Source organism: Oncorhynchus keta, chromosome 24, assembly GCF_023373465.1.
Source record: "Oncorhynchus keta strain PuntledgeMale-10-30-2019 chromosome 24, Oket_V2, whole genome shotgun sequence".
NCBI classification, from domain to species: Eukaryota; Metazoa; Chordata; class Actinopteri; order Salmoniformes; family Salmonidae; genus Oncorhynchus; species Oncorhynchus keta.
In genome coordinates, this window is record NC_068444.1 from 23,993,459 (window position 1) to 24,011,306 (window position 17,848).

At 46.7% G+C, this 17,848-nt stretch overlaps 1 protein-coding gene across 45 annotated transcripts in view; it reads right to left on the minus strand.

Annotated features, from left to right (window-relative positions):
* Window positions 1-17,848, minus strand: part of arfgef3 (ARFGEF family member 3) — a 51,354-nt gene that overhangs the window by 29,320 nt on the left and 4,186 nt on the right. For all 45 annotated transcript variants that reach the window (XR_008078420.1, XR_008078433.1, XR_008078424.1 and 42 more), the window contains exons 3-12: window positions 12,194-12,275; window positions 11,711-11,842; window positions 10,546-10,614; window positions 3,816-3,929; window positions 3,412-3,457; window positions 2,599-2,683; window positions 2,202-2,306; window positions 1,644-1,974; window positions 1,344-1,456; window positions 179-1,155 (exon numbers count right to left, since the gene is read on the minus strand). Coding sequence is in view for 1 of the 45 variants with exons in the window: in XM_035801138.2 (XP_035657031.1) it covers window positions 179-1,155; window positions 1,344-1,456; window positions 1,644-1,974; window positions 2,202-2,306; window positions 2,599-2,683; window positions 3,412-3,457; window positions 3,816-3,929; window positions 10,546-10,614; window positions 11,711-11,842; window positions 12,194-12,275 (2,054 nt within the window). In the remaining 44 variants the exon portion in view is untranslated. The remainder of the gene's footprint in view (window positions 1-178; window positions 1,156-1,343; window positions 1,457-1,643; window positions 1,975-2,201; window positions 2,307-2,598; window positions 2,684-3,411; window positions 3,458-3,815; window positions 3,930-10,545; window positions 10,615-11,710; window positions 11,843-12,193; window positions 12,276-17,848) is intronic.

The following is a 17,848-nucleotide window of genomic DNA, read 5'->3' on the forward strand; positions in this document are numbered from 1 at the left end:
AATTAAGACAATTATCTTACCTCGTATCCCAATCAGAAAACTTAAAATACTAAATTAGATACTGTAATTACAATGTGACTTTCAATGACTTCTCCACGGATATCTGATGTTCTCACATATCCTCCCTCCATCGCCTCATGCCATCTCCCTTAATCTCCTCTCTCTTTGTATCGCTTACCCGCCTGTAGGCCGGAGCAGAATGTAGAGGAGAAGTTCTGCAGGGACGTGTCCACGTCTGTCGTGCTGTGCATCCCCAGCAGGCGAGGCAACAGGCCGGCCAGAGACTGGACAAAGAGCCGGGCGCTCTGCTGGTCAGCCTCCTGGTTCTTCAGTAGCTTCAGGGAAAGGGCTGCCGTCCTCAGGGAGCGATGACCGGGACAATCCCTGGGTGTCTGCTCCTCATCGGCCAGGGAGCAGTTATCAGAGCCCATGTCGGACACATCCGAGCGGCCCGAGTCCTTCTCCGCCGCCATGGAGTACTGGTCACATGAATCAAACTCAGTGCGCGACATCTCCCCCTCATCCACACTGAAGTTGCTCTCGCTGTAGCGCGAGCCGTGAGGGTGCGCCCGGGCATCCACGGACAGGAAGTTAGTAATGTCGGGGTAGACTAGCGCGTGGCTGCGCTGCACCACGTCTGGGGGTCCTCCGGGCTCGGCGCCTGGCTCCCTCACACAGGGGCGTAGCTCAGGGTCAGCGTCCGGCCCGCAGGAGGAAGGCGAAGGCAGCTGGGGTTCTTCACCACACTCCTGCCCCTCTGGAGTGGTCTGTCCCAGCTCCCCATCCAGAGTGGTCTGTCCCAGCTCCCCATCCAGAGTGGTCTTGCCCGTATCGGTGGTGACGCTGATGCTGATGTCAGGACTGCGCTCCGTGGCAGAGATGGCAGAGGGCTCAGAGGGAGCGTGCTCCGACGAGAGGACGTGGCGCTGCCAGCGGAAGTCCGCCTCATTGATCTCCATGGACTCCCGCGTGGATTCTGCCCCCTCTTTCAGCTCGTCCAATCGGCGCAGCAGCATGCGGGCCTGTTCTGACTGTAGGCCACGCCCATGACTCAACTCATCCAGAGCTCCCAGGAGGGCACAGGCACACGACACTGAGGAGTAGCAGGCCTCGATGCCCCCCTTCATACAGGCCTCTGTCATGCCATCCATCACCCTGTAGGCACACACAGACACATCATAAACACTATGTACCAGTTTACAACAGTACTACTTCCTTTTCACTATAGTACATGATGTATGGGTTAGAGGCTTATACAGCAGGTAGCGAATATCTTTTGGTTCACAAGGTTGTACCGGTAAAGGTTATACCGGTAAATAAAATAAGAGAATGTGGGTCCTCACAGTTTTAGCAGGTCCAGGTGAGACTTCCTCTTGGAGAAGGACCTTTTCCTAGACTCAGGCTCTATAACACAGGGACCAGCCAGGTCAAACAAGCGCTGAGGACTTCCCAGAATCTACAAAACACATACAAAGACACTTTGGTTCATTTTTGTTCATCGCATCCCTTCTGCAACACTCAAACTGGTTCTGTCGATAAAGCAGCAACATTCCACTGTCTAATTCAACTGATTGCTCTATAAACATTATGTTAGGGGATTTGAGGTGACTGGTGAACAGTGAGGAGTCTGGGGCTTGGACCACCTCCTTCATGATCTTGATGGCTTCCACGCGGTGCTGTGGGGGAGGATAGAGCAGGATGCGGTGGTACAGCGACTGCAGAACAGGCTTCATGGACTCCACACAGCCCACCAGGCGCACCAGCTCAGCAGCCACGTAGCAGATGGTCCGCACCACCGGGCCGATCATGGCCGGAGTGGTGGAGGAGCAGCCGGATCCCCGGCCCTGGTCAGACACACCACCTAGAGAGGGGTCTGGATCCTGACACCCCCCTCCGTGGCCGTGGGCCGAGGTGATGGTCTTGTCGTTCACAGGGTTTCCCATGATCACCACCAACGACGGACAAAGTTGCTTCCTGAGAGCAGGGGACAAGACATGTCACGTGTTTTATGTAGACAGATAATATGGTAACACTTTACTTGAAGGAGCATACTTTATGAAGTGCTCATGTTCTGCTTATGAATGTGGCATGTATGCATTATGAAGACCCTCGAGATATGAAATCAGACTGAAAAGGAGGCAGGTATTCAGACAGGGAAGCGTGACTATATACTGTATGTGTTAGCCACAGCCAGGCCTTACCAGATCAGGTCTGTGAAGCCTCTGTTCAGGTGCATGGTGGGAGGACAGCTGCTGAGCATGGACAAGATGCACTCTAGGTAGAGCAGCTGGAGCAGCTGGTTCTCACTGTGAAAACAAACAGACCATTAGTCTGAGTGTCAGGCTTTTATCCCAAATGGCACCCTATTCCCTATGGGTTCTGGTCAATAGTGCACTATGAATGGAATGGCATTTGGGATGCAGCCTCAGGTGTCTCACCTTTATAAAAGCCAAGCAAGAAACATCTCTATAAAACATTGCTGTAAAACTGAATCATGCTTTGTAGAAGTGACCTTTAAAACAGGAATGATGTGTTCTCCGGATGAGAGAGAAACATACAGTTCAGGGCTATAAACTCTGCATAAAGAATCATTCTTACTGGTCAACCCCCTCTAGCTTCTCGCAGAAGACGGTTATCACAGTCACAACGTCCTCACACAGGGACTGTGCAGTGGGAGACACATCTAAAACCATACAGGCCAACAACCATTAGAGACACCACACTCAGGAGAACAAACGCAACTGATAACATACCTTATATATAGCCTAACTATGTTAAATACATACATGCGATTCCAAGCTTGGCGTTTTAACTTTTGGGAACATTGGAGAGCTACCGTCCTCTAGATTTTCACTCCAACCCTCATCTAGCCCACCTGATTCTAATAATTATCTAGTTGATAAGCTGAATCAGGTTAATTACAACTTTGTTTGGAGCAAAAACCTAAAGGGGGATAGCTCCCCAGGAACAGAGTTGGAGAGCCCTGCTGTACAGTATGGTGCAAGGAAGAGATGTGTTTTCGGCTTTTATTCAATTTGTTTAAGAATTCCCTTTATAGTGATTCCAAGTTTGGAGTTTGAACTTTTGGGACTATGCCATTGGGTGCATTGTCCAGGGCAAACTAAATGAAACGCAGCTCTGTTTGATAAATGCATTTGACATAGGTCTGACAGAACAGTTGAACCACAAGACACACTGCACCAACCCCTCGTAATGGTCTCATCTCTCACACTTTTAGACATGGACTCGAGGTATGAATCACCCAGCCTTGCAGTAAAAGACGTGTGATGTCTAAACAACCTGTATTCACTGCTTCATAAACAGGGACATTATAGTCCCTGTGGAGGTATATTCCACCTGGCATGTGAAGGGCAGTGAAGGCTTTTGCTATATAACAGAGCTATAAAGTACCTCTGCGCTGGTGTGCGGGCACTGGTGGGTCTTCGCCATCCACTCCCTGCAGAGACCCACAAGACAATAGTATAGAATTTCAGACACTGTATGGTGGCTTCACTTCATCTATGATTATGCATGCAATGCATTCCCATGCATATTCAAATAATTTGTGATCTTATTAGTGATTCTTATAATCACAGCAGTACAACAGTCTACCAAAATGTATAGAACACAGTGCTCTATTTTATGTAGCTATTTAATGAGGTGATTACAAGCTCTCGTATGAGCTCTCAAGTGTGAAATGAAGATGTGCCTCCTCTAGAACCACTCATCTCCCCACCCAACCTATATTCATTCAAGTTGCTTCTAGTCTGAGTGGGTGATAATGTGAGAGGTCAAAGGTGCCTGGGGTGGCTGACCTGTCTGTGTCTGAGCTGCAGGGCGAGGTCCCCCAGGATCTGGCTGAGGGTGGCCCTCACGGCCGTGTTGATGCTGCGCTGGTGACAGCTGGACATGTACGTCTCGATACACACCTGGAAAACAGGACACACACACACACGCACATTACAACATAGCAGGGAGCTTACCGTTACACCCAACGACTATAAATGAAGGTAAAACCTCTCAAGAAAAAGCTTGCTGGACTGAAGAAAGTCTGACATCAGGAGCGAATGAACATATCATCTTTAAAACAACACTGTGCGATAGCCGAGAGGAATTAAATCAAGTTAGATGCCAATCCCCAAGGAGACAGTATAGGACACACAACTGCTTTCCGTCACTTCACACTTTTCATTTCTTCCCACTCTACATAAATCAGTATAGAAATCTACATGACATCCCAGTGGCTAATTTAATTATGACCGCCTCTGAAAGCTGGTCTCTGTGGCATACGGAGGATGACACAAGGGCTGGGAATTGCCAGGGACCTTAAGATACGATGTTATCACAATACTTTGGTGCCAATATGATATGTATTGTGATTCTCACGATTCTATACTGTATGTATAGAGATTTGATGTTCCAAACATGTTGCTCACCATATGTCTGCTGAAGAGGGACAAGAGAGAACCAGGATAAACAGTTTCTGTCATGGAAATAAAAGACCTGAAAGCAAATTGGCTCCCCATTTAAAAAGAAGATGGAGAAGAAGCTATGAAGGAAAAATACTGGAGTTTTGGTGCAGGTACAGCTAACAAGCGCAAAAATAATATTGCGATATTGTCAATACGATATATCGTCAAAAATAATATCCAAATATGTAACTGTAGAAATGTTTCCCCCCCCCATCACTAGATGACACACAGCTAGAGGCCCAGCAAATAAAGCACGACTGGAACATTCTCTTAACCCTCTCCTCTAGTACAATAAAAGCAGGTGTCACCATTCAGAGTGGTTATCCGGCAGGTGAGATAGAACACTTTTCCACTCTGTTCTGTCTCATCGTTCACACCTTATCTGCTGGATCCAATCTAAAATAAAGACTCCCAGTCGCTCTGGTAATTAACATGCAGATTAAAATGTGAAAGGCAACTGCTATTACTCACGTTTCTGTTCTGTTAACCAAGAGTAATCCTTGTGCATTTATAATCCATCCTGAGCAGTGATTCATGGTATGAATCAAGTATACGACTAAAATAAGACTTTAATAGCTTGGTCAGTCGAATTATGAGATGACCGCCTAGACCAATGACTATATAAATGAAGTGACCAGACCAGTTCAGCGGGGCCCCAGGGACTAAGGTCAAAAGGTCAGAAGGCAACTTCAGTTCCTTAAATCTGATTCCAAATATGAACTCTGTTGTTCTCAAAAAATAAACGTTTTTCGTGGGGGTACTGCATCATGAAGTATAGTCATAGTCAAGGTCACATCTCAAGGAGTGTGTTGACACTAAGGAAAGAGATGATCCCACAGATATGCATCTGTTACTTCTGTGAATAACAAATACATTGAACATGCGTCACTCTTTGAATCTTTGGACTGATGGCAGCCCATTCTTGCATAATCAATGCTTGGAGTTTGTCAGAATTTGTGGGTTTTTGTTTGTCCACCTGCCTCTTGAGGATTGACCACAAGTTCTCAATGGGATTAAGGTCTGGGGGTTTCCTGGTCATGGACCCAAAATATCAATGTTTTGTTCCCCGAGCCACTTAATTATCACTTTTGCCTTATGGCAAGGTGTTCCATCATGCTGGAAAAGGCATTGTTTGTCACCAAACTGTTCCTGGATGGTTGGGAGAAGTTGCTCTGGGAGAATGTGTTGGTACCATTCTTTATTCATGGCTGTGTTCTTAGGCAAAATTGTGAGTGAGCCCACTCCCTTGGTTGAGAAGCAACCCCACACAGGAATGGTCTTAGGATGCTTTACTGTTGGCATGACACAGGACTGATGGTAGCGCCCACCTTGTCTTCTCCGGACAAGCTTTTTGTCCAGATGCCCCAAACAATCGTAAAGGGGGATTCATCAGAGAAAATGACTTTACCCCAGTTCTCAGCGGTCCAATCCCTGTACCTTTTTGCAGAATATCAGTCTGTCCCTGATGTTTTTCCTGGAGAGAAGTAGCTTCGTTGCTGCCCTTCTTGACACCAGGCCATCCTCCAAAAGTCTTCGCCTCACTGTGCGTACAGATGCACGCACACCTGCCTGCTGCCATTCCTGAGCAAGCTCTGTATTGGTGGTGCCCCGATCCCGCAGCTGAATCAACTTTAGGAGACAGTCCTGGTGCTTGCTGGGCTTTCTTGAGCACCCAGAAGCCTTCTTCACAACAATTGAACCGCTCTCCTTGAAGTTCTTGATGATCCGATAAATGGTTGATTTAGGTGCAATCTTACTGGCAGCAATATCCTTGCCTGTGAAGCCCTTTTTGTGCAAAGCAATGATGACGGCGCGTGTTTCCTTGCAGGTAACCATGGCTGACAGAGGAAGAACAATGAACAACAGTCTGTTATTCAAACTCAATCAGCATGACAGAGTGATCTCCAGCCTTGTCCTCATCAACACTCACACCTGTGTTAATGAGAGAATCACTGACATGATGTCAGCTGGTCCTTTTGTGGCAGGACTGAAATGCAGTAGAAATGTTTTTGGGGGGATTCAGTTCATTTGCACGGCAAAGAGGGACTTTGCAATTAATTGCAATTCATCTGATCACTCTTCATAACATTCTGGAGTATATGCAAATTGCCATCTGAGGTAGCATACTTTGAGAAAAATTAATATTTGTGTAATTCACAAAACTTTTGGCCACGACTGTGTGTGTGTGTGTGTGTATATATTTATATATATATATATATAAAGGGAACACTAAAAACAACACATCCGAGGTCTGAATGAATGAAATATTCTTATTAAATACTTTTCTTTACATAGTTGAATGTGCTGACAACAAAATCACACAAAAATTATCAATGGAAATCAAATTTATCAACCCATGGAGGTCTGGATTTGGAGTCACACTCAAAATTAAAGTGGAAAACCACACTGCAGGCTGATCCAACTTTGATGTAATGTCCTTAAAACAAGTCTAAATGAGGCTCAGTAGTGTGTGTGGCCTCCACGTGCCTGTATGACCTCCCTACAACACCTGGGCGTGATGTGGCGGATGGTCTCCTGAGGGATCTCCTCCCGGACCTTGACTAAAGCATCCGCCAACTCCTGGACAGTCTGTGGTGCAATGTGGCGTTGGTGGATGGTGCTCAATTGCATTCAGGTCTGGGGAACGGGCGGGCCAGTCCATAGCATCAATGCCTTCCTCTTGCAGGAACTGCTGACACACTCCAGCCACATGAGGTCTAGCATTGTCTTGCATTAGAAGGAACCCAGGGCCAACTGCACCAGCATATAGTCTCACAAGGGGTCTGAGGATCTCATCTCGGTCCCTAATAGCAGTCAGGCTACCTCTGGCGAGCACTTGGAGGGCTGTGCGGGCCCCCAAAGAAATGCCACCCCACACCATGACTGACCCACCACCAAATCGGTCATGCTGGAGGATGTTGCAGGCAGCAGAACGTTCTCCACGGCATCTCCAGACTGTCACATGTGCTCAGTGTGAACCTGCTTTCTTCTGTGAACAGCACAGGGCGCCAGTGGCAAATTTGCCAATCTTGGTGTTCTCTGGCAAATGCCAAACGTCCTGCACGTAAGCACAACCCCCACCTGTGGATGTCGGGCCCTCATACCACCCTCATGGAGTCTGTTTCTGACCGTTTGAGCAGACACATGCACATTTGTGGCCTGCTGGAGGTCATTTTGCAGGGCTCTGGCAGTGCTCCTCCTGCTCCTCCTTGCACAAAGGCGGAGGTAGCAGTCCTGCTGCTGGGTTGTTGCCCTCCTACGGCCTCCTCCACATCTCCTGATATACTGGCCTGTCTCCTGGTAGCGCCTCCATGCTCTGGACACTACGCTGACAGACACAGCAAACCTTCTTGCCACAGCAAACCTTCTTGCCACAGCTCGCATTGATGTGTCATCCTGGATGAGCTGCATTACCTGAGCCACCTGTGTGGGTTGTAGACTCAGTCTCATGCTACCACTAGAGTGAAAGCACCGCCAGCATTCAAAAGTGACCAAAACATCAGCCAGGAAGCATAGGAACTGAGAAGTGGTCTGTGGTCACCACCTGCAGAACCACTCCTTTATTGGGAGTGTCTTGCTAATTGCCTATAATTTCCACCTGTTGTCTATTCCATTTGCACAACAGCATGTGACATTTATTGTCAATCAGTGTTGCTTCCAAAGTGGACAGTTTGATTTCACAGAAGTGTGATTGACTTGGAGTTAAATTGTGTTGTGTTCCCTTTTTTTTTTTGAGTAGTATATACTGCTAAAAAATATATATATATATATCCTTGTTTTTGAAAGAAAAGCACATTTGTCGTTCATTAAAATAACAAAGTTGATCAGAAACAGTGTAGACATTGTTAATGTTGTAAATGACTATTGTAGCTGGAAACGGCTGTTTTTTTTCAATGGAATATCTACATTACATAGGCCCATTATAAGCAACCATCACTCCTATGTTCCAATGGCACGTTGTGTTAGCTAATCCAAGTTTGTCATTTTAAAAGTCTAATGAATCATTAGAAAAACCTTTTGAAACTATGTTAGCACAGCTGAAAACGGTTGTCCTGATTAAAGAAGCAATAAAACTGGTAGTCTTTAGGCTAGTTGAGTATCTGGAGCATCAGCACTCCTGGGTTTGATTACAGGATCAAAATGGCCAGAAACAAAGATCTTTCTTCTGAAACTCATCAGTCTATTCTTGTTCTGAGAAATGAAGGCTATTCCATGCGAGAAATTGCCAAGACACTGAAGGTCTCGTACAACGCTGTGTACTACTCCCTTCACAGAACAGCGCAAACTGTCTCTAACCAGAATAGAAAGAGTGGGAGGCCCCGGTGCACAACTGATCAAGAGGACAAGTACATTAGAGTGTTTAGTTTGAGAAAGAGATGCCTCACAAGTCCTCAAATGGCAGCTTCATTAAATAGTACCCGCAAAACACCAGTCTCAGTGGCGACTCCGGGATGTTGGCCTTCTAGGCAGAGTTGCAAAAAAAAAGCCATATCTCAGACTGGCCAATAAAAAGAAAAGATTAAGATGGGCAAAAGAACACAGACAGTGGCCTAGAAGGCCAGCATCCCGGAGTTGCCTCTTCACTGTTGACGTTGAGGCTGTTGTTTTGTGGGTTTGATGGAGCTACAATATTAAAGCTGATCTATCCCCTAAAAAAAATAATTTAAAAAATGCATTAAAAAAAAACACAACCCCTGCCTGGTGCTGAAAAGAAGTGGAAAGACCACTTCAGACATCAGTGGCCTTTAATGTCGTGTTTCCATGCCAACGAGATTAGAGGAGGAAAGAGCACCTTGTTTGACTTGGTTTGTTAAGGTTACAGAGAGGAATTAGTTAGGGACAGTCAAGGTCTTCTGTGTCTCTGCCTGTCTGTGTCTGTACCAGGGATGAGGAAGAGCAGGGCATGGACCATCTCTGTGACACGTCAGCAAAGAGATGGATGAGAAATAGTATTCACCCACAGAACACGTCATTAAAATATATCCCAAAATAATAATAAGTTATTTTTTACCTGTAAAGCTGTAGACATTAATGTGTTAGGAAAGAATGGGATGTATAAGTTATATGCATCTTAACATGCAGGGATGAAGAGGGTAATCTCTATTCAAATTAAATCCCTCAGGGTAGACAGGATTTTACACCTTCTGTTCCCGGTGCCAGATCGACAGAGCAGGAGCATATTACATCCAGGACTGCATTAGGTCCAGTTATTTATGAGCTGCTGTTAACAGGACAAGAGCAGCGTTAACGCGGCCGCATACATAGATTCGGTTTGCTGCTAGCAGAACTTGGCTAGGCGAAGTGACCGTCTGGGCTCTCATACTCCCTGAAAGACCCTCACTTGAAAAACTAGAGAAAAAGCTTACATTTCACTGATGTTTGTCCTTCTCGAGCCAACATAGTCAGAAACACTTCTTCAAAATAGTCGGAATTAATAAGATAATTCAAGAAATGCGTAATGAATGTGTTTTTTTCCCCAGAGGTCTTAGTCTTTATATCTAGCTAAGATGTTTTGTGCAGTATTTCTCAAGTGAAAATTGCTTGAAAACTAGTGGTCTCTCGTTGAATGACAACAAGCACATCATGTTCCCACTCACTCGTAATGCATTAGATTACCATGACTGTGACTACCATAAACGTTGGGCGCATAGCAGCAACACAGAAATTCACCTTTGTGATGGATGGTCCTCGTTAGGCTGTTGCTGGCAGTAGCACGGAGTTGATGCTACTGAGGTGGTGTTTTGTGATACATTATGTCAAGAGTCAGCATTAATCAGCAGCCTGGCGCAAGGCTGAACAGATACAGACCAGACCTGGGTCCAAACCCTAATGGGTTTCTTTCAAATTACTGTAAGCATTTGACTGAGCTTGTCTGGAGTGTCAGGGGGGGGTGGGGGTTGTACTTTTAGGACTATTCCATTGCTGTAGGTAAGCTCAATTAGGTGCAGCTAAAGTATTTGAAAGAGAACCAATACTATCCAGATCTAAAATAGACTGCAACATCCAGCAGGTTGACATTGGCTCCCTGTTCTCCCTTTGCATATCAGTGATACCTCCGTCAGGCTAGGATTACCTCAGCAATCCTCAGGATGGAGTCTCCATTGATCTCAAAGGTGGAGGAGTACGTGATGCAGAGAAGGACCTGTAGGGCAAGGAGACAAAGGCTTGTAAAACACCCATCGAACTGAACAGGGAAAGAAGATTGGGGGCAACTGCATAAAGGCGAGGCTCTCAGAGATAATCCTCTCCATCAGGGAACATAAACTCTGTATAGAACAAACACAATGCCTTGTGTGACTGTAGAGAAAAGTACTGTGGCACTGCTGTCAAAACAGACAGCATCACTTCAACTACTCAACATAGCACAGAGTTTAAAATACATTTAGCTAGAAGTATACATTTAGCTAGAAGTATATATTTACTGTCTCTTTTGACAAGTGCTGTTTTTGCATTGCCATATCTGGGATGAAGGAACAATAGGGTCTCAGGTAAGTGTGGAGCAGAAGACAAATAACATGGTTACTCAGAGCACTCTTACAGGCAGAATGAACACTACACTGATCATATAGTAGACTAGACTAACTCTGTGGACACTAGAGACATGAGGTGCAGCCCACATACAGCTAATAGTAAAGTAGGCAGTAAAATAATCAAGTTTTAAAAAAGTACAACAAGTGGCACGATCATGAGAGCCACAAAAGCAAACCACAAGTAATCAATACAGTACTGTGAATTGGTGTGCACATGGCAAAGACGACCTTTCAACTTTGGCCAGATTTACTACACCAGCAAGTGTTTGCATCAGTTCAAAAATGGCCCCAAATTGAACATGTTGAAGTCCATTCAGTTACGTCTTGCTGTGTGACATGATTTACTGGATGCCCCATTCTGAGGTGGCTCTGTGCCCAGTACTGTATGATGCACAGAGAAGCATATGGTGGAGCATAATAACTGTAGAGTGATTTGTGGCAAACTGAGACCGCACGTACTGTATCCATGAGTACAACTGACTGGCAACAAGTCAGGGGATGGTCCCGGCTTCATTTTACTACCTGGGGACTCTTCGTGCAATACAGTACAATACACCAGCAGTCTTCACACATCGGCATCAGAGGGGAAACAGTCAAATGCTTCATTGGATTGTAAAGTATACTCCTTTAATCAATGTTTAGACCAGCTATAACAGAGACTAAGTCATCTGATCGCTTTAATAATCCCAGTGTGCAGAGAGGACTGACCTTCATGACCTCGACCTGCAGGTCCTCGTGGAGCATGGGGGTCACCCTCACTGCATCCAGCATCTGACTCAACAGCTGGCTCTCCAGAGCCTCCGCCTCCACAGCCACAAACCTGTCCTCACACAGGATCTTCTGCAGTCAAACGAGGAGGAGTAGGATGGAGAATGGCACAAAATGGAGGAGAGAGAAGAAAAGAAAAAAAACACAGGGAGAGAGTTGGACAATACACAGTTAGAAAATGTATACTGTGTGTAGAATATCAGAATTCGCCTAAAAAAAATAATAATGCAAATTAGGCTTCACTGAAGGGTAATAGGTTGGGTCTGTAGCAGTAATGCTTGTAATGAACCTACATTTCCTCTCAGAATGTACTGTAGTTTCACAAATGCATGGCTAGCAATGACCTTTTCCTGTACCTGGTTCAACCACATCTGCTGTTTTGTACAGTACATTGTTGCTGCATGTATAGCTGCTGGACTGTACCTGCATTCCTGTGAGGGCAGTCTGGGCCAGTTTCATGTTCTTGGACTCCAGTGCCAGCTGAAGAGGGAGAAGGCATCTTTCTCTGCAAAGGCGAACATATGATTAAGCTACGAGAGAAAATACAAACACTGAGGGGCAAAGCTTTCATATTTAGGATGGAGAAGGTTGGATTGAGGGCTCTGACCATATTACCTGTGGAGCTTTCCAACAAGAGATTACAGCTAACATGTCCACATTAAACAAAACAAGAGCAAACAAAGCACAAACAAATCTATACTTTCACATCAACCATGTTAAATTCCCAGCCTGTCCCCTGAAACATTATAAAATCACAACAGCCTACAAAAAGAGACATTTAATCTCATATTAATCTGTCTGAAATCAAGGCAAATCCACAACACCTATTTATTAGTGGCATTTTAAATCAGATGTTTTGGGAGAATTCTTGTTGCTGCTTGCACTCAAAATGATTTGGCTGATGCAGAAAATCAAAGAAACGGAAAAGCTTTCCTTTTCGAGAACATTGCAGGAAGGAAGACACATTTCCTTTGGAGGAAAGCAAAACAAGCTTTGCCCTTTTTACCCAACTGGAATTACATTTCCAAGTGGCTACAGGGAGCAAGTGTTCTTAACTAGACAGGTTTGTTCTGTTTAATAAGGAGAAGTCTTCTTTCTACAGTATCAAAATCATGCGTCATGCTGAGCTGAACATCAAATCAAAGTTTATTGGTCACATGCACAGGATACAGGGTGTAAACAGTACAGTGAAATGCTTACTTGCAAGCCCTCAACAGTTCAATACACATTAATACAAATAATCACAATAGGTATCCTGCCACATGTAAAGGAAATTAGCATGCCATATCTAAAATAAACACAACCTTTTCCTTAAATCAACATACTGAACATCAAATGACAACTTCAGCATAAACTATATACAGTGGGGCAAAAAAGTATTTAGTCAGCCACCAATTGTGCAAGTTCTCCCATTTAAAAAGATGAGGCCTGTAATTTTCGTCATAGGTACACTTCAACTATGACAGACAAAATGAGGGAAAGAAATCCAGAAAATCACATTATAGGATTTTTAATTAATTTATTTGCAAATTATGGTGGAAAAATAAGTATTTGGTCAATAACAAAAGTTTCTCAATACTTTGTCATATACCCTTTGTTGGCAACGACAGAGGTCAAACGTTTTCTGTAAGTCTTCACAAGGTTTTCACACACTGTTGCTGGTATTTTGGCCCATTCCTCCATGCAGATCTCCTCTAGAGCAGTGATGTTTTGGGACTGTTGCTGGGCAACACGGACTTTCAACTCCCTCCAAAGAATTTCTATGGGGTTGAGACCTAGAGACTGGCTAGGCCACTCCAGGACCTTGAAATGCTTCTTACGAAGCCACTCCTTCGTTGCCCGGGCGGTGTGTTTGGGATCATTGTCATGCTGAAAGACCCAGCCACGTTTCATCTTCAATTCCCTTGCTGATGGAAGGAGGTTTTCACTCAAAATCTCACGATACATGGCCCCATTAATTCTTTCCTTTACACGGATCAGACGTCCTGGTCCCTTTGCAGAAAAACAGCCCCAAAGCATGAGGTGTCCACCCCCATGCTCCACAGTAGGTATGGTGTTCTTTGGATGCAACTCAGCATTCTTTGTCCTCCAAACACGACGAGTTGAGTTTTTACCAAAAAGTTATATTTTGGTTTCATCTGACCATATGAAATTCTCCCAATCGTCTTCTGGATCATCCAAATGCTCTCTAGCAAACTTCAGACGGGCCTGGACATGTACTGTCTTAAGCAGGGGGACACGTCTGGCACTGCAGGATTTGAGTCCCTGGTGGCGTAGTGTATTACTGATGGTAGGCTTTGTTACTTTGGTCCCAGCTCTCTGCAGGTCATTCACTAGGTCCCCCCGTGTGGTTCTGGGATTTTTGCTCACCGTTCTTGTGATCATTTTGACCCCACGGGGTGAGAACTTGCGTGGAGCCCCAGATCGAGGGAGATTATCAGTGGTCTTGTTGTCACGCCTTGGTCTTAGTATTTTGTTTTTTCGTTAATTATTTGGTCAGGCCAGGGTGTGACATGGGTTTATTTTGTTGTATTTCATATTGGGGTTTTGTAGTTATTGGGATTGCGGCTGAGTAGGGGTGTTGCATAGGCTTGGCTGCCTGAGGCGGTTCTCAATCAAAGTCAGGTGATTCTCGTAGTCTCTGATTGGGAGCCGTATTTAGGTAGCCTGAGTTTCGCTTTGTATTTCGTGGGTGATTGTTCCTGTCTCTGTGTAGTGTTCACCAGATAGGCTGTATTAGTTTTCACGTTCCGTTTGTTGTTTTGCATTTGTAGAAGTTATTTCATGTATCGCGATTGTTTCATTAAAGACATGAGTAACCACCACGCTGCATTTCGGTCCGAATGAGTAACCACCACGCTGCATTTCGGTCCGACTCTCTTTCTACAAACGAAGAACGCCGTTACAGAATCACCCACCACACACAGACCGAGCAGCGTGTTAACAGGCAGCGACAGCATGAGCAGCGAAGGGAGGACGTTATGGACAGCAGAAGTATGGAGTATACTACGTGGGAAGAAATAGACAGGTGGGCGGTCGACCCAGAGAGAGTCCCCGGCGCCCGCCTGGGATTCGCTGGAGCAGTGCGAAGAGGGCTATAGGAGAATGGAGTCGAAGAGAAAGACACGGCAGCGACAGCATGAGCAGCGAAAGGAGGATGAATTATTCGGAGAATGGACATGGGAAGACGTGTTGGATGGCAAAGGTTGTTACACTTGGGAGGAGATACTGGCCGGAAGAGATCGCCTCCCATGGGAACAGGTGGAGGCACTAAGGAGAGCAGAGGCAGCCGGAGATAGGAGCCGATGATACGAGGGAACACGGTTGGCAAGGAAGCCCGAAAAGCAGTCCAAAAAAAATTATTGGGGGGGGCTTACAGGGAGTATGGCTATGCCAGGTAGGAGACCTGCGCAAACTCCCTGTGCTTACCGGGGTGCTAGAGAGACCGGGCAGGCACTGTGTTATGCTATGGAGCGCACAGTGTTTCCAGTGCGGGTGCATAGCCCGGTGCGGTTCATACCAGCCCTTCGTATTGGCCGGGCTAGAGTGGGCATCGAGCCAGGTAAAGTTGGGCAGGCTCGGTGCTCAAGAGCTCCAGTGCGCCTGCACGGTCCAGTCTATCCAGAGCCACCTCCACACACCAGTCCTCCAGTAGCAGCTCCCCGCACCAGGCTTCCTGTGCGTGTCCTCGCTCCAGTATCACCAGTGCCAGCACCACGCATCAGGCCTACAGTGCGCCTCGCCTCTCCTGTGCTGTCGGAGTCTCCCGCCTGTTCAGTGCTATCAGAGCCTTCCTCCTCTACAGCGCTGCTGGAGTCTCCTGTCTGTTCAGCGCTATCAGAGCCTTTCTCCTCTACAGCGCTGCTGGAGTCTCCTGTCTGTTCAGCGCTATCAGAGCCTTTCTCCTCTCCTGCACTGTCGGAGTCTCCCGCCTGTTCAGCGCTATCAGAGCCTTTCTCCTCTCCTGCGCTGTCGGAGTCTCCCGCCTGTTCAGCGCTATCAGAGCCTTACTCCTCTCCTGCGCTGTCGGAGTCTCCCGCCTGTTCAGCGCTATCAGAGCCTTTCTCCTCTACAGCGCTGCCGGAGCCTCATGCCTGTTCGGAGCAGCCAGGGATGTCAGTCTGCATGAAGCAGCCAGGGCTGTCAGTCTGCATGAAGCAGCCAGAGCTGTCAGTCTGCATGAAGCAGCCAGAGCTGTCAGTCTGCATGAAGCAGCCAGAGCTGTCAGTCTGCATGAAGCAGCCAGAGCTGTCAGTCTGCATGAAGCAGCCAGAGCTGTCAGTCTGCATGAAGCAGCCAGAGCTGTCAGTCTGCATGAAGCAGCCAGAGCTGTCAGTCTGCATGAAGCAGCCAGAGCTGTCAGTCTGCATGAAGCAGCCAGAGCTGTCAGTCTGCATGAAGCAGCCAGAGCTGTCAGTCTGCATGAAGCAGCCAGAGCTGTCAGTCTGCAAAGAGCTGCCAGTCTGCAAGGAGCTGTCAGCCTGCATAGAGCAGCTAGATCCGCCAGTCAGCCATGATCTTCTAGATCTGCCAGTCAACCAGATTCTTCCAGATCTGCCAGTCAACCAGAATCTTCCAGATCTGCCAGTCAACCAGAATCTTCCAGATCTGCCAGTCAACCAGAATCTTCCAGATCTGCCAGTCAACCAGAATCTTCCAGATCTGCCAGTCAACCAGAATCTTCCAGATCTGCCAGTCAACCAGAATCTTCCAGATCTGCCAGTCAACCAGAATCTTCCAGATCTGCCAGTCAACCAGAATCTTCCAGATCTGCCAGTCAACCAGAATCTTCCAGATCTGCCAGTCAACCAGAATCTTCCAGATCTGCCAGTCAACCAGAATCTTCCAGATCTGCTAGTCAACCAGAATCTTCCAGATCTGCTAGTCAACCAGAATCTTCCAGATCTGCTAGTCAACCAGAATCTTCCAGATCTGCTAGTCAACCAGAATCTTCCAGATCCGCCAGCCAGCCAGGATCTACCGGAGCCTACTACCTGCCTGAGCTTCATCTCAGTACTGGGCTTCCTCTCAGTCACGGGCTGCCTCTCAGTCACGAGCTGCCCCTCAGTCACGAGCTGCACCTCAGTCACGAGCTGCACCTCAGTCACGAGCTGCACCTCAGTCACGAGCTGCACCTCAGTCACGAGCTGCACCTCAGTCACGAGCTGCACCTCAGTCACGAGCTGCACCTCAGTCACGAGCTGCACCTCAGTCACGAGCTGCACCTCAGTCACGAGCTGCTCCTCAGTCACGAGCTGCTCCTCAGTCACGAGCTGCTCCTCAGTCACGAGCTGCTCCTCAGTCACGAGCTGCTCCTCAGTTCAGTGTGGTTCTGGGTGAGGACTATTAGGCCATGGTCGGCGGCGAGGGTGGGTATCCCGGGACGCGAAGGGGAGGAACTATGACTTTAATGGAGTGGGGTCCACGTCCCGAGCCGGAACCGCCACCATGGACAGATGCCCACCCGGACCCTCCCTATGGTTTTGAGGTGTGTCCGGGAGTCTGCACCTTAGGGGGTTCTGTCACACCTTGGTCTTAGTATTTTGTGTTTTCGTTAATTATTTGGTCAGACCAGGGTGTGACATGGGTTTATTTTGTTGTATTTCATATTGGGGTTTTGTAGTTATTGGGATTGCGGCTGAGTAGGGGTGTTGCATAGGCTTGGCTGCCTGAGGCGGTTCTCAATCAGAGTCAGGTGATTCTCGTTGTCTCTGATTGGGAACCGTATTTAGGTAGCCTGGGTTTCGCTTTGTATTTCGTGGGTGATTGTTCCTGTCTCTGTGTAGTGTTCACCAGATAGGCTGTAATAGGTTTCTCGTTCCGTTTGTTGTTTAGCATTTGTAGAAGTTATTTCATGTATCGCGATTGTTTCATTAAAGACATGAGTAACCACCACGCTGCATTTCGGTCCGACTCTCTTTCTACAAACGAAGAACGCTGTTACACTTGTATGTCTTCCATTTCCTAATAATTGCTCCCACAGTTGATTTCTTCAAACCAAGCTGCTTACCTATTGCAGATTCAGTCTTCCCAGCCTGGTGAAGGTCTACAATTTTGTTTCTGGTGTCCTTTGACAGC